The sequence below is a fragment of the Heptranchias perlo genome, chromosome 2 (assembly GCF_035084215.1).
Source record: "Heptranchias perlo isolate sHepPer1 chromosome 2, sHepPer1.hap1, whole genome shotgun sequence".
In the NCBI taxonomy this organism is placed as follows: Eukaryota; Metazoa; Chordata; class Chondrichthyes; order Hexanchiformes; family Hexanchidae; genus Heptranchias; species Heptranchias perlo.
In genome coordinates, this window is record NC_090326.1 from 162903745 (window position 1) to 162931471 (window position 27727).

Genomic DNA, 27727 nt, shown 5'->3' on the forward strand with positions numbered 1-27727 from the left:
GATGAAGTAGGGAGGGAGGAGGCTCGTGTGGAGCATAAACACCGGCATAGACCAGTTGGGCCGAATGGCCTGTTTCTGCACAGTGAAATTCTATGTAACAATCCATTTTAGCACAGTTTTAAAGAGGAAATGTAGAAACAAGAAAATGCTGGAAACACTGGTTCGGTGAAGGTGGTTTTAAATGTGTACAAGTGTCGCTGAGTGTCACCGATCTGGTAAAATGAGACACACCCTGACTCATAATCTAACTCAACATGGAACTTGTTGTACGCTGAGTCCCAAATGATATTGACATGTAGCGTGTAGTGACTGGCTGTCAGAGTGCCGTGATTAAAGTGGAGGCACCATGCTTTCTTGCTGTTTGTCAGATCCGAGCTCCCTCCCTCCCTCTCTATGCTCCCGTAGGCGATCCCTATTCCCCAGGCTATCCCGTCGGCCTCCACGTCCCAAGAGTGGCAGCCCGAGGAGAAGCTCTGGCAGCAGAGGATCTGGCGGTGCGTCCTGAACCTCTCGGGATTGGACGGGTAGGGTTGCAAATCATATCCGAACGTCAGTGACCTGGCATCATCAGAGAGAGTCAGGAACCAGTAAGCAGTCTTGGGGTCCAGGGTGAGCCGTGCCCATTCACCTAGAGGACGAGAGAGAAACAGATTTCTGTTACATTGCTATCCACGGCTAACGGCTTCAGGACAAGATTCTCGGTCTTTACCAGCGCGGAGCCCTGTATTACAACAACACACAACAACTTGCATTTATATGGCGCCTTTAATGTAGTAAAAGGTCCCAAGGCGCTTCACAGGAGCGTGACATCGAGTCACATAAGGAGATACTAGGACAGGTGACCAAAAGCTTGGTCAAAGAGATAGGTTTGAAGGAACGTCTTCAAGGAGGAGAGAGAGTTAGAGAGGCGGAGAGGTTTAGGGAGGGAATTCCTGAGCTTAGGGCCTGGGCAGCTGAAGGCACGGCCGCCAATGGCGGGGAGAAGGAAGTCGGGGATACGCAAGAGGCCAGAATTGAAGTAATGCAGAATTCCCGGAGGGTTGTAGGGCTGGAGGAGGTTACCGAGATGGAGAGGGGCGAGGCCGTGGAGGGATTTGGACAGGAGGATGAGAGTTTAAAATCTGAGGCGTTGCCAGACCTACAAGGGGGAGCTTCATCAATTCACATGTTCCAGAAACAGAACTGGTTACGTTTTCTGCCGGAGAGGTTTTCCTGCTTTATCACGGCCCTCTGCCTTCTGTTGTTAAGCCAACTCTCAGTCCATGTACACAATTTGGCATCTACTCTAGCATTGGCTGACATGTGCAAAGGACATCCATCAGAGTCAGTGCTAATTCACTGAGTTCCCTTTCTAAAAAAAAAGAAGTTCGACGATTATCTGGCAGGAGATCAGATTGGAGGTGATGGAATACTCTCCACTTGCCTGGATGAGTGCAGCTCCAACAACACTCAAGAAGCTCGACACCATCCAAGATAAAGCAGCCCGCTTGATTGGCACCCCATCCACCACCCTAAACATTCACTCCCTTCACCACCGGCGCACTGTGGCTGCAGTGTGTACCATCCACAGGATGCACTGCAGCAACTCGCCAAGGCTTCTTCGACAGCACCTCCCAAACCCGCGACCTCTACCACCTAGAAGGACAAGAGCAGCAGGCACATAGGAACAACACCACCTGCACGTTCCCCTCCAAGTCACACACCATCCCGACTTGGAAATATATCGCCGTTCCTTCATCGTCGCTGGGTCAAAATCCTGGAACTCCCTTCCTAACAGCACTGTGGGAGAACCGTCACCACACAGACTGCAGCGGTTCAAGAAGGCGGCTCACCACCACCTTCTCAAGGGCAATTAGGGATGGGCAATAAATGCTGGCCTCGCCAGCGATGCCCACATCCTGTGAACGAAAAAAAAAGGTTCTGGGAACAGATTCAGGCAGTTTGAGAGCTAATTAGAGCCAGGCCGTTCAGGGGTGATGTCAGGAAGCACTTCTTCACACAAAGGGGAGTGGAAATCTGGAACTCTCTTCACCCGAAAAGCTGTCCGGGCTGTGGGTCAATTGAAAATTTCCAAACTGAGATCGATAGATTTGCGTTGGGTAAGGATATTAAGGGATAAGAACCAAGGCCGGTAATGGAGCTGAGGTACAAATCAGCCATGATCTAATTTAATGGCAGAACAGGCTCGAGGGGCTGAATGGCCTACTCCTGCTCCTATGTTTCTCACGTGGCCTTTAGAATCATAGAATGGTTACAGCACAGAAGGAGGCCATTCGGCCAGTCAAGCCTGTGCAGGCTCTTTGCAAGAGCAATCCAGTTAGTCCCACTCCCCCACCCTTTACCCGTAGCCCTGCAAATATTTTCCTTTCAAGTACTTATCCAATTCTCTTTTGAAAGCCACGACTGAATCTGCCTCCACCACCCCCTCAGGCAGTGCATTCCAGATGATAAAAAAATCGCTGCGTAAAAACGTTTTTCCTCATTTGGTTCTTTTGCCAATCACCTTAAATCTGTGTCCTCTGGTTCTTGACCCTTCCGCCAATGAGAACAGTTTCTCTCTATCTACTCTGTCTAGACCCTTAATGATTTTGAACACCTCTATCAAATCTCCTCACAACCTTCTCTGTTCTAAGGAGAACAATCCCAGCTTCTCCAGCCTCTCCACATAACTGACATCCCTCGTCCCTGGAATCATTCTAGGGTTCCAGGGATGAGGGAAATGCCGAGTGGACGATCCATCTCGGCCTCCTCCCGATATCCCCACCATCACAGAAGCCAGTCTTCAGCCAATTCGATTCGCTCCACGTGGTATCAAGAAACGGCTGAGTGCACTGGCTATGGGCCCCGACAACATCCCAGCTGTAGTGCTGAAGACTTGTGCTCCAGAACTAGCCACGCCTTTAGCCAAACTGTTCCAGTACAGCTACAACACTGGCATCTACCAGACAATGTGGAAAATTGCCCAGGTATGTCCTGTCCACAAAAAGCAGGACAAATCCAATTCAGCCAATTACCGTCCCATCAGTCTACTCTCAATCATCAGCAAAGTGATGGAAGGTGTCGTCGACAGTGCTATCAAGCGGCACTTACTCACCAATAACCTGCTCACCGATGCTCAGTTTGGGTTCCGCCAGGACCACTCGGCTCCAGACCTCATTACAGCCTTGGTCCAATCATGGACAAAAGAGCTGAATTCCAGAGGTGAGGTGAGAGTGACCGCCCTTGACATCAAGGCAGCATTTGACCGAGTGTGGCACCAAGGAGCCCTAGTAAAATTTAAGTCAATGGGAATCAGGGGGAGAACTCTCCAGTGGCTGGAGTCATACCTAGCACAAAGGAAGATGGTAGTGGTTGTTGGAGGCCAATCATCCCAGCCCCAGGACATTGCTGCAGGAGTTCCTGCTGGTTCTCCCACAGTGCTGTTAGGTAGGGAGTTCCAGGATTTTGATCCAGCGACAATGAAGGAACGGCGATATATTTCCAAGTCGGGATGGTGTGTGACTTGGAGGGGAACGTGCAGGTGGTGTTGTTCCCATGTGCCTGCTGCCCTTGTCCTTCTAGGTGGTAGAGGTCGCAGGTTTGGGAGGTGCTGTCGAAGAAGCCTTGATGAGTTGCTGCAATGCATCCTGTAGATGGAACACTCTGCAGCCACGGTGCACCGGTGGTGAAGGGAGTGAATGTTTAGGGTGGTGGATGGGGTGCCAATCAAGTGGGCTGCTTTGTCCTGGATGGTGTCGAGCTTCTTGAGTGTTGTTGGAGCTGCACTCATCCAGGCAAGTGGAGAGTATTCCATCACACTCCTGACTTGTGCCTTGTAGATGGTGGAAAGGCTTTGGGGAGTCAGGAGGTAAGTCACTCGCCGCAGAATACCCAGCCTCTGACCTGCTCTTTTAGTCACAGTATTTATGTGGCTAGTCCAATTAAGTTTCTGGTCAATGGTGACCCCCAGGATGTTGATGGTGTGGGATTTGGTGATGGTAATGCCATTGAATGTCAAGGGGAGGTCGTTAGACTCTCTCTTGTTGGAGGTGGTCATTGCCTGGCACTTGTCTGGCATGAATGTTACTTGCCACTTATCAGCCCAACCCTGGATGTTGTCCAGGTCTTGCTACATGCGGGCTCGGACTGCTTCATTATCTGAGGGGTTGCGAATGGAACTGAACACTGTGCAATCATCAGTGAACATTCCCACGTCTGACCTTATGATGGAGGGAAGGTCATTGATGAAGCTGCTGAAGATGGTTGGGCCTAGGACACTGCCCTGAGGAACTCCTGCAGCAGCGGTTCAAGAAGGCGGCTCACCACCACCTTCTCAAGGTTGATTCCGGGTATGGAAGGGTTGTCTTATGAGGAAAGATTGAACAGGTTGGGTCTATACTCACTGGTGTTTTGAAGAATGAGAGGAGATCTTATTGAAACATACAAGATTCTGAGGGGACTCGATAGGGTAGATGCTGAGAGGATGTTACCCCTCATGGGGGAATCTAAAATTAGGGGACAAAGTCTCAGAATAAGGGGTCGCCCGTTTAAGACGGAAATGAGGAGAAATTTCTTCTCCCAAAGGGTCGTGAATCTTTGGAATTCTTTACCCCAAAAAGTTGTGGAGGCTGAGTTATTGAATACATTCAATGCTGAGTTAGACAAATTTTTGATCATCAAGGAAGTCAAAGGATATGAGGAAAGGGCGGGAAAGTGGAGTTGAGGTAAAAATCAGATCAGCCATGAGGGGCCGAATGGCGTACTCCTGTTCCTATCTCTAATGGTCTTATGGACTCTTATGGCAATTAGGGATGGGCAATAAATGCTGGCCTTGCCAGTGATGCCCACATCCCATGAACGAATAAAAAAAATCTCTTCTGCACCCTCTCTAAGGTCTTCACATCCTTCCCAAAGTTTCTACTCCCATCGTGTCAATCACAAATCAGGCCGTCTCTCATCACTTCCTTGTATTCTTCTCCACCCACATCCCCCTTCCCCCTCCCAACCCCACTTCCATCTGTATTCGCCCCTGGAATAAACTCTCCCCCAAGTCACTTACAATTGCACTTTCAAATTCCCAACTGTCTAGCCTTTGACCCTCCGTTCACCACGACATTTCTGCAGATACCAATCTGCTCACCTCCACCTTTTGATGCCCTTGTCCTCATTAAAACCATTACTCTCTCACCCCGGTCGATCCCCCCAGTACGGCCCTCATCTCCACTCCCTTAAGTCCAAGAGACACAGACTTGAACGTTTATGGCGGATAACTAGTTTAGCCATTCATCACCAGATCTGGCTGGACTACATAAAGCACTATCGGGTCCTGCTCTCCTCTGTCAAAACTGCAGGATCATCCTGGAATGCAAAGATAACCCCCGGCTTCTCCTCCACTACAAACTGTCTTCTTAAACCCCTCTCCCCTGCCCCCTCCACCCTCACCTTCAATAACAAGTGCGAGGAGCTCATGGAATTCTTTGTCATTAAAATTGAGACCATCTGTTCAGCTGCCTCAGCTGCTTCCCTCCCTTCCCCTAGCCCACCAAGCCAAATTTCCTCTACAGTTCCCCCCTGCCCTAGCCCTGAACTTGCATCTTCCTCTAGTTTCTCTCCAATCTGTCCTCATGTCCTCTCTGAGCTTACCTTGATCATGAGACCCATCTCCTGCTCCCTCGACCCTATTCCCACTAAACTGCTGACCACCCAACTTCCCTTCCTGGCCCTCATGTTAGCTGATATTGTTAATGGTTCCCTCTCCTCAGGTACTGTCCCTCTCCCCTTCAAATCTGCCACCATCAGCCCCTCCTCAAAAAATTCACCCTTGACCCTCTGTCCTTGCAAACAACTCCATGTTTGAATCCCTCCAATCAGCTTTCTGCCCCTCCCACAGTACTGAAACGGCCATTATCAAAGTCACAAATGACATCCTATGTGACTGTGACTGTGGTAAACTATCCCTCCTCATCCTTCTCGACCCGTCTGCAGCCTTTGACATGGTTGACCACAACATCCTCCTCCAACACCTCTCCTCTGTTGTCCAGCCGGGTGGGACTGCTCTTGCCTGGTTCCATTCTTATCAATCCAGGCGTAGCCAGAGAATCACCTGCAATGGCTTCTCTTCTCCCTCCTGCACCGTTAACTCTGGAGTCCCCCGAGGATCTACCCTTGGCCCCTTCTATTTCTCACCTACTTGAGGCCCCTGGGCGACATCATCCGAAAACACAATGTCAGATTCCACATGTACACCAACAACACCCAGCTTTACCTCACAATCACCTCCCTTGACTCCTCCACTGTCTCATTTGCCACACCGCTTGTCTGACATCCAGTACTGGATGAGCAAAAATTTCCTCCAACCAAATATTGGGAAGACTGAAGTCATTGTCTTCGGTCCCCACCACAAACTCTGTTCCCTAGCTACCGACTCCATCCCTCTCCCTGGCCACTGTCTGAGGCTGAACAAGACAGTTTGCAACCTTGGCGTCCTATTTGACCCTGAGATGAGTTTCCAACCACATATCCGCTCCATCACCAAGACCGTCTACTTCCACCTCCGTAACATCGCCCATCTCCGCTCTGTCTCAGCTCATCTGCTGCTGAAACCCTCACCCATGCCTTTGTTACCTCTAGGCTTGACTATTCCAGTATTCCAGGATGGCCTCCCATCTTCCACCCTCCATAACTCAAGCTCATCCAAAACTCTGCTGCCCGTATCCTAACTCGCACCAAGTCCCGTTCTCCTATCACCCCTGTGCTCGGTGACCTACATTGGCTCCCGGTCCGGGAACGCCTCGATTTTAAAGTTCTTATCCTTGTTTTCAAATCCCTCCATGGCTAAGCCCCTCCCTATCTCTGTAACCTCCTCCAACCCTACAACCCTCCGAGATCTCTGCGCTCTTCCAATTCTGGCCTCTTGCACATCCCCGATTTTAATCGCTCCACCATTGGCGGCCGTGCCTTAGCTGTGGAATTCCCTCCCTAAATCTCTCTGTATCTCTACCCCTCTCTCCTCTTTTAAGACGCTCCTTAAAACCTACCTCTTTGACCAAGCTATGGGTCACCTGTCCTAATATCTCCTTATGTGGCTCAGTGTCAAATTTTGTTTTACTACATTGAAGGCCCTATATAAATGCGGGTTGTTGTTGAATAAGGTAGAAATGGTGGATTTATCGGGTCCCCCTTCTTGTGGATGATTCTGACCCTCCCCCTGCCCTCCCTCACCCCCAGCCCCTCCCCCAGATCTGGCAGGTTTATGAGACAACATTCACTGCTTAGATTCCTTTCCATTCTTGGTAAACCTGTGATGGGCATGTCCCTCTGTTCCTCATGTCACCATTCTCATGCAAACAGACCCTTAAGCGCCTGGTCATCGAAATGGGACATCCTGTGCCTCTTACTTTCCATTTCCACAGTAAAATCATAGAAGCTTACAGCACAGAAGGAGGCCATTCAGCCCATCGTGGCTGTGACGGCTCTTTGAAAGAGCTATCCGATTAGTCCCACTCCCCCTCTTTCCCCAAAGCCCTGCAATTTTTTTCTTTTTCGGGTAGGTTACTATTGAATCTGCTTCCACCGCCCTCCCAGATCATAACAACTCGCTGTGGAAAATAATATCTCCTCATGTCCCCCTTGGTTCTTTCGCCAATTATCTTAAATCTGTGTTCTCTGGTTACCGACCGACCCGCCACTGGGAACAGTTTATCAAGAAGCAGCAGCACTGAGACAACTTGCTTTATTGAAAGTGTTAAGTGGCTGCTTTAGCCCTTCATTGCATCTCACTGTGTGATTCCTCACTTAAACAAAATGGAATTAAACTCCATTCCCGAGGATGCTGAAAAAGCAGGAGCGATTCTCAGTTAACCTTTCATTCCTGCAAAAAGATTAATTTCTGGGCTCTATTCTTTGCTACATCTGAGGGACAGTTCAGGATGGCTGTTTGCTACAGTCGCTTGTTACATCTGAGAGACAGTTTGTGCTGACTAATTGCTAATCTGGTTTGCTACATTGCGGCACTGGTTCTCTGCTGAATTGCCCGTGTATTTGAGTGATTGTTTGGCCTTTGTTTTGCAGCACCACTATTTGTAATCTTTATTTCTGCATCTTATCCCGTGTCCACCACCCTTGAAAATGTCACATTTTTGTTTCAGATTTTAGCAACAAGAGAGAACGGTGGTAATTTCCTGCAGGTTTCTCTGACCCTGGAGAGCAGCCAGTGAGTGATTTTAGAAGCAGCGTCCAATGGACAGAGGATTTATCGACTTGAATTTCAAAACCTTTCCTACTTTTCCTAAATCGATTCATTTTACCATTGATTCTTACAGCACAGAAACACATTCGGCCCATCGTGCCTGTGCCAGCTCTTCGAAAGAGCTATCCAATTAGTCCCACTCCCCCTGCTCTTTCCCCATAGCCCTGCAAATTTTTCCTTTTCAAGTATTTATCCAATTCCCTTTTGAAAGTTATTGATGAATCTGCTTCCACCGCCCTTTCAGGCAGTGCATTCCAGATCATTACAACTCACTGCGTTAAAAAAAATGTTTCCTCACCTTCCCACCTGTTTCGTTTGCCATTTGGCTTAAATCTGTGTCCTCTGGTTACCGACCCTCCTGCCAGTAGAAACAATTTCTCCTTATTTACTCCATCAAAACCCTTCATGATTTTGAACACCTCTATTAAATCTCCCCTTAACCTTTCCCTGCTCTGAGGAGAACAATCCCAGCTTCTCCAGTCCCTCATTCCTTATGGGTTATTAGGGTACCTTAGATAAAACTTTTCCTGTAGCTAGTTCATCGCTACATTTGCAACCCACCGAGGTGCTTTTAAAAGAAATCTCATCGCCATTAAAATCTCTGCCTCTCGGGCAAAATGCAAGCAAGTAATTGGAAGACGCTGAACACTCAGGATCATCATAGCATGGGATGTCTTGGTTCACTGTGTTCATGACTCAGAGATCTTTAATGTGGGTGAAACAGTGCCATCACTTTCCTTGTTTGTCTACCTCTTTTTCCTACTGTACAGAACTGAGTGGTTTTCACTATCAGGAAAAGACTGAACAGGCTGGGGCTAGTTTGAGAAGGCTGAGAGGTGACCTGATAGAGGTTTTGAAAATTATGGAAGGGTTTGATAGGGTAGATGCAGAGATGATGTTTCCACTTATGGGTGAGTCCAAAACTGGGGGCCATAAATATAAGATAGTCACTAATAAATCCAATAAGGAATTCAGGAGAAACTTCTTCACCCAGAGAGTGGTTAGAATGTGGAGCTTTCTACCAGATAGAGTGGTTGAGGCAAATAGCACAGATGCATTTAAAAGGAAGTTAGATAAGTACGTGAGGGAAAAAGGAATAGAAAGATATGCTGATAGTGTGAGATGAAGTAGGGATGGGAGGAGGCTCGTGTGGAGCATAAACACCGGCACAGACCAGTTGGGCCGAATGGCCTGATTCTGTGCTGTATAAAGTGCCAGCTGTAATTTGATTTCTTTCACCAGTTACATGATGTGACCCGTGATTGCTGTATGCCAAGGGGGGAGAAAATAAATCTGTATTTTGCTGCTGCAGCCCTTTAAATACCTGCAGCAGTATTTCCTATCCCAGCTCCTACAGGCAGCCCCCTGTAATGACAGGCTCCCTCCTCGCATATTTACTGAGGGCTTAACCTGACAGCACCAGCAGTGGGAATGGCTGTGGACAAACGGTTGGGCGGATGTCCATCTGTGAACGGTTCCTGCCCTCGGTAGAACGCCCATAATGGAAAATCTATCCCGAGGTCTCTGCGTCTGATTGTCTGCCTGTGTTTATGTTTCTGCGCTGGCTGTCTCTCAAAATCTGAGTCTAACATCTATCTCTATGTATTTGTGGGTTTCCGTGTCAATTTCTATGCATCTGTGTCTGTATCCATGCCTCTGGCCCATGGATCTGCGTCTGTTTCTATCTATGTCTATCTGTGTGCCTGTGTGTCTGTCTGACTGTCTCCAATTATGTTTCTGTGTCGGCCAAAGTCTGTCTTATTTCTTGAAGTGTTTCTGGATGTTGCCAGGATACTGGACAGAATTACAGTGGGTTCTTTTTATTTATAAAGATTGAACTCTCTTACCAATCATGCTCAATATGACTGTGTGGTACATCATGGATTTATCGATGTTCTTCTTGATGTGTTCGGATATAGAACGAATATTCAGCGTATCCTTGTGAGCACCTGGATTTTGTTGCTTCTGAATTTCAGCAGCCCTGGAATGAAAGAGGAAACAATGCTCGTATCATCATCATCATCATCATCATCATCATCATCATCAACAACAACAGCTTGCATTTATATAGCGCCTTTAACGTAGTGAAACGTCCCAAGGTGCTTCGCAGGAGCGATATCAGACAAAACTTGACACCGAGCCACAACATAGAAACATAGAATCATTTTGTGATCACGGCTGATTGTCTAACTCAGTACCCTGTTCCCGCTTTTTCCCCATACCCCTTGATCCCTTTAGCATTAAGAAATATATCTATCTCCTTCTTGAATACATCTAATGACTTGGCCTCCACTGCCTTCTGAGGTAGAGAATTCCACAGGTTCACCACCCTCTGAGTGAAGAAATTTCTCCTCATCTCAGTTCTAAATGGCATACCCCGTATCCTGAGACTGTGACCCCTGGTTATGGACTCTCCATCCATCGGGGTAGGCTTTAAGGAGCATCTTAAAGGAGGAGAGAGAGGTAGAGAGGCGGAGAGGCTTAGAGAGGGAATTCCAGAGCTTAGACAGCTGAAGGCATGGCCGCCAATGGAGGAGTGAAGGAAATCGGGGATGCAGAAGAGGCTAGAATTATCAGTGGAACATAGGAAAGATAGGAACAGGAGTAGGCCATTCAGCCCCTCGAGCCTGTTCTGTCATTCAATGAGATCAAGACCTCAGCTTCAGATCAAAAGACAAAGGGTTGCACAGACATCCTGAACACAATCAGATGCCAAAAAGGCTTCTATTGGGAAACTATGCTGAATTTGCATTCTACCATTGCCCTAACAGAAAAGCACTTACTAAATGTTTAAAAAAGGAAAGCAGGAGAGCAGGAGAATACTGGTCCTAAATGTTTTTTAATTTGTTCGTACCAAACCTGCAAGCTGGAAAGTCCAACCTGCCACTACATTCTGATGCAACTTGAGAGCAAGCTTCACTTGTTCGAGCAACCAGCAACGCTGTAGAAGAACGAACGTGCATTTATATAGTGCCTTTCACAACCTCAGGGCGTCCCAAAGCCCAACCCAGTCGGGCCTACATGTGACTCCTGTCCCACACTACGGGATTGACTCTTACATTGGGAACTTCCTTGGGGTTTCTCCAGCTCTGTCACCGCAACTCTGGCAGAGTTAATAATAATTCAGAATGACACCAGGGCTAAAAGGGTTAAATTATGAGATCAGGCTTCATAGACTAGGCTTGTATTCCCTCGAGTACGAAGATTAAGGGGTGATCTAATTGAGATGTTTAAGATGATTAAAGGATTTGATAGGATCGATAGAGAGAAACTACTTTCTCTGGTGGGGGGAATCCAGAACAAGGGGGCATAACCTTAAAATCAGAGCTAGGCCGTTCAGGGGTGAAGTCAGGAAGCATTTCTTCACACAAAGGGTAGTGGGAATCTGGAACTCTCTCCCACAAAAAGCTGTTGAGGCTGGGGGTCAATTGAAAAATTAAAAACTGAGGTTGATCGATTTTTGTTAAGCAAAGGGAATTAAGGGTTTCGGAACCGAGGCGGGTAGGTGGAGTTAAGATACAGATCAGCCATGATCTAATTGAATGGCAGAACAGGTTTGAGGGGCTGATTGGCCTACTCCTGTTCCTATGTTCCAGAGGCCATGTTTATACAATCCATCCCATCACAAATCCAAATGTGACTTCTTCCCCCACCCCCTCTCACTGCCTCCCTGGTGTTTCTGCCCGGTGTTCTCATGTCCCCTCAGGGGCCTGATGATTACCCCTCTCCAACCTCTTCCACTTCTTTGCCGCTGATTATGGAAGACCTTGCCCATTTTCAAGGAAAATATGGATTCGGAACGGCTGGTGATTGATTCAATATCGAACGTCACCAAGGTAACTGCAGACATTCCGGAGCAATCGTCCTTTCTGGTGTAAGTTACACAGCATTCACTTCACTTTTCACTCAAACACTGCACCCTTGCTCTCAGAAAGTGGAATAAGGAACAGTGGAACGGTGGGAGAGGGATTCCGGCAAGGTGTCGTACACATATTAACTTTCTCTTTCACCTCTTCATTTCCACTGTGTGGATGTAGATGATTTGGAGGTGAGTCAAGATTCCTGTGCCTTTACTTACCTTGGCCAACCTGGTGAGGTCATTAAAATGTTTCCGGTACTGTATTGCCATTCATGGGCTGGTTGTTATGGCATTGACCGCCTGTGGCACTGACCGCCTGTGGCACTGACCGCCTGTGGCACTGACCGCCTACGGCACTGACCGCCTGTGGCACTGACCGCCTGTGGCACTGACTTCCTGCACCACCACCCTTATCTGGGGCTTGCTGTCTTGGGTTTCCAATATTTTTGTTAGGCATGGGTATTAATGGTTACGGAACCAAGGCGGGAAAACGGAGTTAAGCTACAGGGGGATCAGCCATGATCTAATTGAATGACGGAACAGGCTTGAGGGGCTGAATGGCCTCCTCCTGTTCCTATGACTTGTCCTCCTTGCCTTTACCTCTGCAAGCAAAACCTTCACAGAAGCCACCGAGAGCCTTGCCCACAGCAGACGTCCCCCCTCGATGCTGGTCCATCTTCTGCTGTTCTCCCCTCACTCTGCTCTTGCTCTGTCTCTGCCCCCTTACGACTCGGACTGCCCTCTGACTCCTGAAGCTCCAGCATCGTTTTCACTGCGGCATCCACACCGAATTTCCCTCCCTCCAGGCGGTGGAGGGATATTCAGCCCCGGGATTCCCACCTACTGAACGAGGGCACCCCCCTCCCAAGAAAATGCAGTCAGGTGCCGGGAGGCAAGTCCAACAGGCCAACGGACATCCAGGCCTCGGTCTGTACGAGATGGGTGTGAACTCCCAACGGCTTCCCGGCGGGAGTCGGTTAGTTTCCGGCCCGCCCATTGGCTGCGTGAGTCCCCTCACAGATTCTAACCGTCAGGCCTCATTACCGCACCGCCTGGCGGAAATCGAGCGACCCATCGCTGCCTGCCTGCAGGTAGGTGTGGGGAAGGGGCTTCATGGGAGGGTTGCGGAGGATGGAATTGGGGCGGGGGCATTTCGGAGCAGGGGAGGCCTAAACATTCCTTGTGGGGGCCCGGAGGAACACTCGGTGGCTTCTCCGCTCAGGCCCGAGTTACAACACCGTTGGATTTCCATCGACATCATCAGAACGCCCCGCCCCTCCCCCCCTCCCCCCCTCCCCCCCATCGTCCGCATATGTCTGTCAGGACCCTGCCAGCTTCAGGTGGGTGTCTTTGCTGTCCCCTCAGCAAGTAAGGCGGGTTAAAATTGGGCACGGCGCGATCCAGACGCCTTTGTAACCCAGGGGTATTTTAACTGTCCGCCGGCCCGGTTTCCACCAGTGAGGAGGGGTTAAAATCCCACTCATGACTCAGTCGCACACTGACGTCACCATCAGAGCAGCTGGAGGTCACAGTTAAGAGATGCTCATAATAGAATGTAGGACAGCGAGCACAGGGGTGATGGGTAAATGGGATTTGGTGTACGGGGAATCAGTCCCGGGTCACTCACTAGTACACGGGCAGTCTGTGCTGGGTCAATCACAAGTACACGGGGAGTCTGTGCTGGGTCAATCACAAGTACACGGGGAGTCTGTGCTGGGTCAATCACAAGTACACGGGGAGTCTGTGCTGGGTCAATCACAAGTACACGGGCAGTCTGTGCTGGGTCAATCACAAGTACACGGGGAGTCTGTGCTGGGTCAATCACAAGTACACGGGGAGTCTGTGCTGGGTCAATCACAAGTACACGGGGAGTCTGTGCTGGGTCAATCACAAGTACACGGGGAGTCTGTGCTGGGTCAATCACAAGTACACGGGGAGTCTGTGCTGGGTCAATCACAAGTACACGGGGAGTCTGTGCTGGGTCAATCACAAGTACACGGGGAGTCTGTCCCGGGTCAATCACAAGTACACGGGGAGTCTGTCCCGGGTCACTCACTAGTACACGGGGAGTCTGTCCCGGGTCACTCACTAGTACACGGGGAGTCTGTGCTGGGTCAATCACAAGTACACGGGGAGTCTGTCCCGGGTCAATCACAAGTACACGGGGAGTCTGTCCCGGGTCAATCACAAGTACACGGGGACTCTGTCCCGGGTCAATCACAAGTACACGGGGAGTCTGTCCCGGGTCACTCACTAGTACACGGGGAGTCTGTCCCGGGTCAATCACAAGTACACGGGGAGTCTGTCCCGGGTCAATCACAAGTACACGGGGATCTGTCCTGGGTCACTCGCTAGGATACGGGGAGTCTGTCCTGGGTCAATCACAAGTACACGGGGAGTCTGTCCCGGGTCAATCACAAGTACACGGGGAGTGTGTCCCGGGTCAATCACAAGTACACGGGGATCTGTCCCGGGTCAATCACAAGTACACGGGGAGTCTGTCCCGGGTCAATAACAAGTACACAGGGAGTCTGTCCCGGGTCAATCACAAGTACACGGGGACTCTGTCCCGGGTCAATCACAAGTACACGGGGAGTCTGTCCCGGGTCACTCACTAGTACACGGGTAGTCTGTCCCGGGTCACTCACTAGTACACGGGGAGTCTGTCCCGGGTCAATCACAAGTACACGGGGAGTCTGTCCCGGGTCAATCACAAGTACACGGGGAGTCTGTCCCGGGTCAATCACAAGTACACGGGGAGTCTGTCCCGGGTCACTCACTAGTACACGGGGAGTCTGTCCCGGGTCAATCACAAGTACACGGGGAGTCTGTCCCGGGTCAATCACAAGTACACGGGGATCTGTCCTGGGTCACTCGCTAGGATACGGGGAGTCTGTCCTGGGTCAATCACAAGTACACGGGGAGTCTGTCCCGGGTCAATCACAAGTACACGGGGAGTGTGTCCCGGGTCAATCACAAGTACACGGGGATCTGTCCCGGGTCAATAACAAGTACACGGGGAGTCTGTCCCGGGTCAATAACAAGTACACGGGGAGTCTGTCCCGGGTCAATCACAAGTACACGGGGACTCTGTCCCGGGTCAATCACAAGTACACGGGGAGTCTGTCCCGGGTCACTCACTAGTACACGGGTAGTCTGTCCCGGGTCACTCACTAGTACACGGGGAGTCTGTCCCGGGTCAATCACAAGTACACGGGGAGTCTGTCCCGGGTCAATAACAAGTACACGGGGAGTCTGTCCCGGGTCAATCACAAGTACACGGGGAGTCTGTCCCGGGTCAATTACAAGTACACGGGGAGTCTGTCCCGGGTCAATCACAAGTACATGGGGAGTCTGTCCCGGGTCAATCACAAGTACAAGGGGAGTCTGTCCCGGGTCAATCACATGTACATGGGGAGTCTGTCCCGGGTCACTCACTAGTACACGGGGAGTCTGTCCCGGGTCAATCACAAGTACACGGGGAGTCTGTCCCGGGTCAATAACAAGTACACGGGGAGTCTGTCCCGGGTCAATAACAAGTACATGGGGAGTCTGTCCCGGGTCAATTACAAGTACACGGGGAGTCTGTCCCGGGTCAATCACAAGTACACGGGGAGTCTGTCCCGGGTCAATCACAAGTACACGGGGAGTCTGTCCCGGGTCAATCACAAGTACACGGGGAGTCTGTCCCAGGTCAAACACAAGTACACGGGGAGTCTGTCCCGGGTCAATCACAAGTACACGGGGACTCTGTCCCGGGTCACTCACAAGTACACGGGGAGTCTGTCCCGGGTCAATTGCAAGTACACGGGGAATCTGTCCCAGGTCAATAACAAGTACACGGGGAGTCTGTCCCGGGTCAATCACAAGTACATGGAGAGTCTGTCCCTAGTCAATCACAAGTACACGGGGAGTCTGTCCCAGGTCAATCACAAGTACATGGGGACTCTGTCCCAGGTCAATAACAAGTACACGGGGAGTCTGTCCCAGGTCAATAACAAGTACACGGGGAGTCTCTCCCGGGTCAATCACTAGTACACGGGGAGTCTGTCCCGGGTCAATCACAAGTACACGGGGAGTCTGTCCTGGGTCAATAACAAGTACACGGGGAGTCTGTCCCGGGTCAATAACAAGTACATGGGGAGTCTGTCCCGGGTCAATTACAAGTACACGGGGAGTCTGTCCCGGGTCAATCACAAGTACAAGGGGAGTCTGTCCCGGGTCAATCACAAGTACACGGGGAGTCTGTCCCGGGTCAATCACAAGTATACGGGGAGTCTGTCCCGGGTCACTCACTAGTACACGGGGAGTCTGTCCCGGGTCAATCACAAGTACACGGGGAGTCTGTCCCGGGTCACTCACTAGTACACGGGGAGTCTGTCCCGGGTCAATAACAAGTACACGGGGAGTCTGTCCCGGGTCAATCACAAGTACACGGGGATTCTGTCCCGGGTCACTCACTAGTACACGGGGAGTCTGTCCCGGGTCAATAACAAGTACACGGGGAGTCTGTCCTGGGTCAATAACAAGTACACGGGGAGTCTGACCCGGGTCAATAACAAGTACATGGGGAGTCTGTCCCGGGTCAATTACAAGTACACGGGGAGTCTGTCCCGGGTCAATCACTAGTACATGGGGAGTCTGTCCCGGGTCAATCACAAGTACACGGGGACTCTGTCCCGGGTCAATCACAAGTACACGGGGAGTCTGTCCCAGGTCAATCACAAGTACACGGGGAGTCTGTCCCGGGTCAATCACGAGTACACGGGGAGTCTGTCCCGGGTCACTCACAAGTACACGGGGAGTCTGTCCCGGGTCAATAACAAGTACACGGGGAGTCTGTCCCGGGTCAATCACAAGTACACGGGGAGTCTGTCTCGGGTCAATCACAAGTACACGGGGACTCTGTCCCAGGTCAATAACAAGTACACGGGGAGTCTGTCCCAGGTCAATCACAAGTACACGGGGAGTCTGTCCCGGGTCAATCACAAGTACACGGGGACTCTGTCCCAGATCAATAACGAGTACACGGGGAGTCTGTCCCAGGTCAATCACAAGTACACGGGGAGTCTGTCCCGGGTCAATCACAAGTACACGGGGAGTCTGTCCCGGGTCAATCACAAGTACACGGGGAGTCTGTCCCGGGTCAATCACAAGTACACGGGGAGTCTGTCCCGGGTCAATCACAAGTACACGGGGAGTCTGTCCCGGGTCAAACACAAGTACACGGGGAGTCTGTCCCGGGTCAATCACAAGTACACGGGGACTCTGTCCCGGGTCAATCACAAGTACACGGGGAGTCTGTCCCGGGTCAATTGCAAGTACACGGGGAATCTGTCCCAGGTCAATAACAAGTACACTTGGAATCTGTCCCAGGTCAATAACAAGTACACGGGGCGTCTGTCCCGGGTCAATTGCAAGTACACGGGGAATCTGTCCCAGGTCAATAACAAGTACACGTGGAGTCTGTCCCAGGTCAATAACAAGTACACGGGGAGTCTGTCCCGGGTCAATCACAAGTCCATGGAGAGTCTGTCCCGGGTCAATCACAAGTACATGGGGAGTCTGTCCCAGGTCAATCACAAGTACATGGGGACTCTGTCCCAGGTCAATAACAAGTACACGTGGAGTCTGTCCCAGGTCAATAACAAGTACACGGGGAGTCTGTCCCGTGTCAATCACAAGTACATGGAGAGTCTGTCCCGGGTCAATCACAAGTACATGGGGAGTCTGTCCCAGGTCAATCACAAGTACATGGCGACTCTGTCCCAGGTCAATAACAAGTACACGGGGAGTCTGTCCCAGGTCAATAACAAGTACACGGGGAGTCTCTCCCGGGTCAATCACAAGGAAACGGGGAGTCTGTCCCAGGTCAATCACAAGTACACGGGGAGTCTGTCCCAGGTCAATAACAAGTACATGGGGAGTCTGTCCCGGATCAATCACAAGTACACGGGGAGTCTGTCCCGGGTCAATCACAAGAACACGGGGAGTCTGTCCCGGGTCAATCACAAGGACACGAGGAGTCTGTCCCAGGTCAATAACAATTACGGGAGGGCCGATCTCGGGTCAATAACATACACTCAGGACGTTAAATCCTGCTCAATAGATTAAATCAATTATTTATGATACAAATCTGCTGGGATAAATTATACCAACATGGTGAAATATGTATTTCAAGGGCTGCACTTTTAACACTTTTACTGGGCAGTCAGTGTGAGCCGGACACATAGTGAGCTCACAGATCTGAGACAAAATATCTAATTAGGAGGTTGCAAGGCACCCGGAGGTCCTTCTCCCCAGATATGTAGAATTACACGGGTGAGTGTAAAAGGGACTTCTAACATCACTAAATATTGTTAAGTTGTGTGAAATCAGGCGGGCTCTCTTCCAGCTGTCTTGTGATCCTCCCAGCCCATTTTCCTCTCCTCCCAGGTCACTCTTTACGCCCGAGCACTGAAGAGGACACTCGGCCCCCCCGTGGGTTTTGGAACTTTGATAACCCTTCTGACAGACGTGGGTCCAGGTTCCCGAGCGGCAGCTTTTATTTACTGTACAATTGAAAGAAACTTACCTCGAAAGGAGCTGTTTAGAGTACTGTGGGGGAAAAGGGAGAGAGAGAGAGAGAGGAGGTTAGACCATTGAGTTAACAGGTCGATCAATGCAACAAAATCAGTCTGATATTAGAGAGTTCAGTGGATCAGAGTGAGTCACAGTCACACAATCATCAAACATGAGGCGGCACCAGGGTCCCTGGGTCAGGTGTGAGGCCTCAGCAGCAATGCTGGGTGACGTTGGCAATTCTCCAACAAGGGCCAGCCTCAGAGAAAGGCCTCATTCACCAGCAGGTGATGTGCGTTTGCTGACCTCCCATGGCATTGCTCACAGAGGACGCAGCAGTACGGGGACGCAGTGGAGCCACCTACTGGCCCCAGCCTGCCACCACAGCCTCACCAGGACCTGTTCTCACGGGAAATTCCCACGGCAGCCGACTACACCGGAATTTTCACTGATGACTGTTGATATAAAAGGCGTGACCAAAACATCGTGACAATTTTTTTTTTCATTCGTTCATGGGATGTGGGCGTCGCTGGCGAGGCCGGCATTTATTGCCCATCCCTAATTGCCCTCGAGAAGGTGGTGGTGAGCCACCTTCTTGAACCGCTGCAGTCCATGTGGTGACGGTTCTCCCACAGTGCTGTTAGGAAGGGAGTTCTGGGATTTTGACCTAGCGACGATGAAGGAACGGCGATATATTTCCAAGTCGGGATGGTCATAGAGTCATACAGCACGGATAGAGGCCCTTCGGCCCATCGTGTGACTTGGAGGGGAACGTGCAGGTGGTGTTGTTCCCATGTGCCTGCTGCCCTTGTCCTTCTAGGTGGTAGAGGTCGCAGGTTTGGGAGGTGCTGTCGAAGAAGCCTTGGCGAGTTGCTGCAGTGCATCCTGTGGATGGTACACACTGCAGCCACGGTGCGCCGGTGGTGAAGGGAGTGAATGTTTAGGGTGGTGGATGGGGTGCCAATCAAGCGGGCTGCTTTATCTTGGATGATGTCGAGCTTCTCGAGCGTTGTTGGAGCTGCACTCATCCAGGCAAGTGGAGAGTATTCCATCACACTCCTGAGTTGTGCCTTGTAGATGGTGGAAAGGCTTTGGGGAGTCAGGAGGTGAGTCACTCGCCGCAGAATACCCAGCCTCTGACCTGCTCTCGTAGCCACAGTATTTATATGGCTGGTTAAAGTTTGTGAACGGGGATCGTGTGCCCACATCAGATTTTTAATATAGTCCCAGTTGATTGCCCACGGAATTGCACATGAGGAGTCGAGACTAAGTGCAATCTTCAGGTGAAGCGAAGGTTAAAGGGCAGGGAATAATTGCACCCGGATATAGTTCAGCCCCCATTTTAAAGTCATACATTTTGTCCCTTATTTTTATCTAAAGCTCGGATTTTATTAATAGTTAAATACCAAAAAATTCCCAGCAATTTGAGAAGTGGAGTTGGTTAGAACTTAGGAATTTCTCTGCCGTACAAACCAAGGGGCTGGGAGGTGCAAAACTGAGATGCTACAGCCCTGCCGCTGGTCGCAGGGCATAATTACAGCCTGACAAGTTTACCGAGGCAGTTTCCATTATAAATATGGGCACAGGAATTTATGATGGGGACAAAAAGGTGACAAAAAGAGGAAGTAAGGTTTTTGTACACAGGAAGTGCACGCACATCTGAGATTTTTGATATGTTACTAGTCGACCTCCCATGGAGTTGCACATGGGGAGACAAGACCAGGTGTGGTGTTCAGGTGAAGGTGTTACAGGGCAGGGTGTGTAGATATAATTCAGTCCTCGTTTTAAAGTCATCCCTGGCCTTAATTTTTATAAAAATCCATTACAAATTTCAGTTTCCACATTTCGAATGGAAACCGTCCCTCCCACGTTGTAATTCCACCAGCCAACTAGTGGTGGCACTACAGCGCCACCTGTGGGAGGAGGACGTGTTTACAGAGGCAGTTTCTGTCCTCAATGTTGACGTAGCAATTTATAATGTACGAGAAGTTGGCATGAAGTGTGCATTGTGATGTGTTATAAATGGAGGTACCTGGATAACCGAGAGAGGGTCCTTTGAGTCCAGACTCTGTGTTTCGTCGTCTATCAGTTTAATCAGATTCATCCTCTTGTTCAACTCTTCAGAACAGTTGGTGCTCTGTGTCAATAATCGCAGCCCCTCCTCCTCGATCATTTTCAAGGCATCGTCTTCATCTTCCTCCAGGCTCTTCCTCCACTCGGAGAACTTCTTCGATAGATTTCCTTTCAGCTGATCGATTTGCGTCTGAAAATCCAAAACCACAGTCTGATTGTTTAAGATGATTAAAGGATCTGATAGGGTAGATAGTGAGGGGGGAGTCCGGAACAAGGGGGCATAACCTTAAAATTAGAGCCAGACCGTTCAGGGGTGATGTCAGGAAGCACTTCTTCACACAAAGGGGAGTGGAATTCTGGAACTCTCTCATAGGAACATAGGAACAGGAGTAGGCCATTTAGCCCCTCGAGCCTGTTCCGCCATTCAATGGCTGATCTGTGACCTAACTCCATATACCCGCCTTAGCCCCATATCCCTTATTACCTTTGGTTAACAAAAATCTATCAATCTCAGATTTTAAATTAACAATTGAGCTAGCATCAACTGCCGTTTGTGAGTAAAATTGTTTCCTAACTTCACTCCTGAAAGTCCTGGCTCTAATTTTAGGCTATATCCCCTACTCCTAGACTCCCCAACCAGTGGAAATAGTTTCTCTCTATCCACCCTATCAGTTCCCCTTAATATCTTGAAAACTTTGATCAATACACCCCTTAATCTTCTGAATTCCAGGGACTTTAACCCTAGTTTGTGTAATCTCTCCTCGTAATGTAACCCTTGGAGTCCAGGTATCATTCTAGTAAATCTACGCTGCACTCCCTCCAAGGCCATTATATCCTTCCCCAGGTGCGGTGCCCAGAACTGAACACAGTACTCCAGGTGTGGTCTAACCAGGGCTTAGTCTAGCTGTAGGATAACTTCTGCCCCCTTGTATCCTAGTCCTCTTGATATTAACGCCTCTCCCCCAAAAAGCTGTTGAGGCTGAGGGTCAATTGAAAATTTCAAAACTGAGATTGAAAGATTGTTATTTGACAAGGACATTAAGGGTTATGAAACCACGAAGAGTCGATGGAGTTAAGACACAGATCAGCCATGATCTCATTGAATGGGGGAATAGGCTCGAGGGGCTGAATGGCCTCCTCCGGTTCCTATGTTTCTATGATTACAAACTGGTTGGTTACCCTGTGAACACGGAGCACTTTACAGGACGATCAGTTTTATACAAAGCGGGAATCACCGTTTGATGGATGATATTGAGTGTGCATTTTATGCTTGTCTAGGTGAGATAACGTGCGCACTGGGACAGGTAAAATCCCGAGCAGAAGTAAGGTGGGGCCTGCTGTTGAATTTTGCTACCCCACCATTAGTTGGAGGCACTTCCGCCTTGGGTGACCAGATCTTAGCCGACTGGGGGTGCCTTCACCAGCCGTGACCAGTGGATGGGAGCCAAGAATTGCAGCAGGACCTGTAACAAAGCAGGTGACTCCACAAGGGACCAGATAGAGCCTACTGTAGGCGTACTGAAACATTACAGGGAGGAGTTTCCTTGAGGCTTCTTCCACTGAACGTGCCAAAGTTGTGGTGGCCCAGATGGGTCCAGCTCCCTTTTCTGAAGCCTCAATATCCTTCCTATAGTGGACGGTATTTGTTGATCTGCAGGTCAGGGAATCAACAGGCTTAAGTGTCAGCCATGGCTCAGTGGGTAGCACGTCTCGCCTCTGAGTCAGAAGGTCGTGGGGTCAAGTCCCACTCCAGAGACTTGAGCACATAATCCAGGCTGACACTCACAGTACTGAGGGAGTGCCGCACTGTCAGAGGTGCCGTCTTTTGGATGAGATGTTAAACTGAGGCCCCGCTTCCCTCTGAGGCAGATGTAAAAGATTCCCCATGGCACTATTTTGAAAAAGAGCAGGGGGAGTTCTCCCCGATGTCCTAACCAATACCTAAGTATTGGTTAGGACATCGGGGAGAACTCCCCCTGCTCTCAACTAACATCACTAAGAAAGACATTATCTGGTCATTTAAATCATTGCTGTTAGTGGGATCTTACTGAGCCATTCGGGTCGGAAATGTCCCCGGTTCAACTCTCGGCTTGTGCTGAGTTACTTAATCTCGGCCAAATTTGGGGGTTACATTTGTTGTCAGGAGAAAACTGGGCTTGTTTTCTCTGGAAAAGAGGTGTATCAGAGAACTAAGGAATCCTACCACTGAGTGCCAACCAGTAGCTCCTACTGTAAGAGCAAAGAGATCCAGAGACTCTTGGTCACCAGATTATGGGCTGGATACGATTGTCCTCAAAAAAAATACAGGAGTGAGCAACAGCAATAATTGCTGTTATCAGGAACGTAGAAGGGAATTGGTCTTGTTTTCTTCAGCAAAGGGGAGACTTTGAGGCCATTCACGTGATGTTTTCAAAAATAGGAAGAGGAACTGAGAAAAAGTATCAGTAAATTGCTGAGGGCGGTGATGGCTGCAAGGTCACCGTTTCCGAATCTAGCCTTTGATTGGGTCGGTTCCAGAGGAGCGCAGGCAGCTGGTGATGGGTTAATGGAGAGTGATTCCATGATCCGGCCCTCCCAGCAGGGAATGGTGCTCGGAGGGAGTGTAGGTCCCTGACCAGGTCCTGAAACCCTGGCTCATCTACTGGGAGTGTGATATCAGAGAACCTACCACCACCCCATCTTATCTTTCATTATTCATTCTGGGGATGTGGGCATCCCTGGCATTTATTGCCCGTCCCTAGTTGGCCTGAGAAGGTGGCAGTGGGCCGCCGTCTTCTTGAACCGTTGGTAGCGGGTTTGATGCAACTGAGTGTCTGGCTCGGCCACTTCAGAGGGCAGATAGGAGTCGGCCGCGTTGGGTGTGGGACTGGAGTCACAGATGGGCCCAGACCGGGTAAGGACGGCAGGTTTCCTTCCCTAAAGGGACATTAGTGAACCGGTTGGGTTTTTACAACAATCCGACTGCTTCACGGTCACCTCTACTGATACCGGTTTATTTATTTCCAAGTTTTGAAGATTAAAACCGAATTTAAATTCTCAAGCTGCCCACAGCGGGGCTTTGAACTCATGTTCTACTGGATTACTAGTCCAGTAACATTAACCACGACACTACCGCACCCCCGGAGAACCCAACGTAACCAGAGAAACCGCTCCACGAGAAGTCCCTTCTACCCCCCAGCCCCAGGCCATCCCCTCTCTACCTTTATTTCAGCTGTTGATTTCTCCAGGTCCTGGTGCTTGAAGTGACAATTCTGCTGAGTTTGTTGGAGAACCCTCACACCGCTTATCAACTTTCCCTGTGGAGAGAGTAGACGAACTTCAGCGTGAATTTAAACGTCAAAAAAAAAAGATTCACCTACCAGCGGCGTCTCCCCTGTGCGTGAGTGCAAAGCGGTTCAGGGCCGCGAGGATTGGCCCCGGAGTCTCCAGGAATTAAAGACTAATCTCCAGGACACCGCTCTGAGCAACATCCGGGAGACAAATCACAGGGGCAGTGAAGAAAAATGGTGCGTTTACTTCATTTTCTTTGAACGCTTTCTGTTTATAAATATTGGAGATGGGAAAAGGAAGCCCGTTTGGCCGACTGTCCAGAAACATCCAATTTCTCCAGGTCCTGGTGCTTGAAGTGACAATTCTGCTGAGTTTGTTGGAGAACCCTCACACCACTTATCAACTTTCCCTGTAAAGAGAGTAGATCCGCAGTCTTTTCGCTTTCCGATTGGGGTGGTTAGGCGGGTCGCCGTGACGATGGACGTGTAGGGCGACCAATGGCGGGGCAGGGCAGTTGGAGGTAGGAAGTCATGTGATGATACCTCCTGGAATACATTCAACCAGACCCTGGTACCCGTACTGTCAGCCTCTGGCCACTGAACATAGAATCCCAGGAATCACAGCAGGGTGGGGTAGGGAGGTGTCCTGGGGCGAATGGTTGCCCCGGGGTGGGGGCTGTCCTGGAGTGGGGTGTGGGAGTCCTGGGGGGTGGGCTGGGTGTCCCAGTGGGGGTGTAGGAGCCGCGCGATGAATGGGGGAGGGTGTCCAGGGGTGGGAGGGGGGTGTCCCAGTATGGTGGGGGGGGGGGGGGGGTGGCTGTCCCAGACTTGGAGTGGGGGTTGTCCCGGAGTGGGGGGTGAGCGTCCCAGAGTGGGGGTGGGTGTTCTGGAGTGGGGGTGGATGCCCCGGAGTGGGGGGGTGTGTGTCCCGGAGTGGGGGGGTGGGTGTCCCGGAGTGGGGGTGAGTGTCCCGGAGTGGGGAGGTGGGTGTCCCGGAGTGGGGGGTGAGTGTCCCGGAGTGGGGGTGGGTGTCCCGGAGTGGGGGTGATGCCCCGGAGTGGGGGGGTGTGTGTCCCGGAGTGGGGGGGTGGGTGTCCCGGAGTGGGGGTGAGTGTACCGGAGTCGGGAGCTGGGTGTCCCGGAGTGGGGGGTGGGTGTCCCGGAGTGGGGGTGAGTGTCCCGGAGTGGGGGTGAGTGTCCCGGAGTGGGGGGGTGTGTGTCCCGGAGTGGGGGGTGGGTGTCCCGGAGTGGGGGGTGAGTGTACCGGAGTGGGGGGTGAGTGTCCCGGAGTGGGGGGGTGTGTGTCCCGGAGTGGGGGGTGGGTGTCCCGGAGTGGGGGTGAGTGTACCGGAGTCGGGAGCTGGGTGTCCCGGAGTGGGGGGTGAGTGTCCCGGAGTGGGGGGTGAGTGTCCCGGAGTGGGGGGGTGAGTGTCCCGGAGTGGGGGGGTCGGTGTCCCGGAGTGGGGGGTGAGTGTACCGGAGTCGGGAGCTGGGTGTCCCGGAGTGGGGGGTGAGTGTCCCGGAGTGGGGGGTGAGTGTCCCGGAGTGGGGGGGTAAGTGTCCCGGAGTGGGGGTGGGTGTCCCGGAGTGGGGGGTCGGTGTCCTGGAGTGGGGGTGAGTGTCCCGGAGTTGGGGTGGGTGTCCCGGAGTGGGGGGGTGAGTGTCCCGGAGTGGGGAGGTGGGTGTCCCGGAGTGGGGGGGTGGGTGTCCCGGAGTGGGGGGTGGGTGTCCCGGAGTGGGGAGGTGGGTGTCCCGGAGTGGGGGGGTGGGTGTCCCGGAGTGGGGGGTGAGTGTCCCGGAGTGGGGGGGTTGGGTGTCCCGGAGTGGGGAGGTGAGTGTCCCGGAGTGGGGGTGAGTGTCCCGGAGTGGGGGGTGAGTGTCCCGGAGTGGGGGGTGAGTGTCCCGGAGTGGGAGGTGAGTGTCCCGGAGTGGGGGGTGAGTGTCCCGGAGTGGGAGGTGGGTGTCCCGGAGTGGGGAGGTGGGTGTCCCGGAGTGGGGAGGTGGGTGTCCCGGAGTGGGGGGGTGAGTGTCCCGGAGTGGGGGGTGGGTGTCCCGGAGTGGGGAGGTGGGTGTCCCGGAGTGGGGGGGTGAGTGTCCCGGAGTGGGGGGTGGGTGTCCCGGAGTGGGGGGTGGGTGTCCCGGAGTGGGGGGTGAGTGTCCCGGAGTGGGGAGGTGGGTGTCCCGGAGTGGGGGGTGAGTGTCCCGGAGTGGGGGGGTGAGTGTCCCGGAGTGAGGGGGTGAGTGTCCCGGAGTGGGGGGGTGAGTGTCCCGGAGTGGGGAGGTGAGTGTCCCGGAGTGGGAGGTGGGTGTCCCGGAGTGGGAGGTGAGTGTCCCGGAGTGGGGGGTGGGTGTCCCGGAGTGGGGGGTGGGTGTCCCGGAGTGGGGGGTGGGTGTCCCGGAGTGGGGGGGTTGCTCTATCCCGTGGGTCGCACTTTCCCAGGTCCTCACACCGCGAGTCTCTCACCTCCACAGCGGGGCGAGCGGGAGGTGCTGACCAGAGCGGAGGGACAGCGGCCCTGGGACACTCTCAGCTTCCAGTGACTGCCCGTCCTCTCGGCCTCACCCCCAAGGAGAAGGAAACAACCGATCGGCAGTGAACTCAGCCCGGCCCAGCAGGAACACGGCTAAATCCACACCGACTCAATCACATCAGTGATTTAAAAAACTTTCCTTAAATTTTTATCTAATCATTCTGATTCATGTTATAGAATCTTACAGGAGGCCATTTGGCCCATCTTGACTGTGCCGGCTCTTTGAAAGAGCTATTCAATAAGTCCCACTCCCCTGCTCTTTCCCCATAGCCCTGCAAACTTTTCATTTTCAAGTATTTATCCAATTCCCTTTTGAAAGTTATTATTGAATCTGCTTCCACCGCCCTTTCAGGCAGCGCATTCCAGATCATCACAACTCGCTGCATTAAAAAATTGTCTCCTCCTCTCTCCTCTGGTTCTTTTGCCAATTACTTTAAATCTGACGAAGGGTCTTCGACCTGAAACGTTAAATCTGTTTCTTTCTCCACAGACTCTGCCTGACTCGCTGAGCTTTTCCAGCATTTTCTGTTTTTATTTACCTTAAATCTGTGTCCTCTGGTTACCGACCCTTCTGCCACTGGAAACAGTTTCTCCTTATTTACTCTTATCAAAACCCTTCATGATTTTGAACACCTCTATTAAATCTCCCCATAACCTTCCCTGCTCCAAGGAGAACAATCCCAGTTTCTCCGAAGCCCCTCATCCCATTGTCACTCACCTTTATTTCAGCCTGTGCCTTGTCCAAGCTCATCAGTGTGTGGGATTTGTGTCTCCCTGTTATTGTACAGGGGCCACACACACAATCTCCATCGTCTTCACAGTAAAACTCCAGAGCCTCCTTATGTTCGGGGCACTGTCTCCCCGTTAGTTCGGTGGCAGCCTCGATGGGAGCGTCGTGTTTATTGGCCTCTTGTGGGTCTCCAGCGGGGGTGAGGTGGGCAGCGGGGGCAGAGTCGGCAGCAAACTGGTCTGGTTGGCGTTGCTGCGCTGGGTTGCTCAGATTGGCTCTCGGTTCCGGGCTGGGATTGGAGTCGTCTTTCTTGCCGCACTGCGGGCAGTCTAACTGGCCCTCGCCCTCGCCCGCTGCCCGCAGCGCATCGCAGCACTTTGGACAGACGCTGTGGTCGCAGGGCAGCAGCACAGCGTCCTGGGAGTGGGAGACACACACCACACAAGTCGTCTCCTTGTCTGAAGCTCTGCCTTCCAT

At 51.5% G+C, this 27727-nt stretch overlaps 1 protein-coding gene across 1 annotated transcript; it reads right to left on the reverse strand.

Moving 5' to 3' along the window:
* Positions 1-107: 107 nt before the first annotated feature.
* LOC137332508 (E3 ubiquitin-protein ligase TRIM7-like) lies at positions 108-27727 on the reverse strand. Its single transcript, XM_067996412.1, has 6 exons — positions 27239-27727; positions 23921-24016; positions 20680-20910; positions 18661-18683; positions 10075-10208; positions 108-628 (listed from the first exon to the last, which is right to left on the reverse strand). The coding sequence occupies exons 1-6, from the start codon at positions 27725-27727 to the stop codon at positions 108-110; spliced, it is 1494 nt and encodes a 497-aa protein (XP_067852513.1).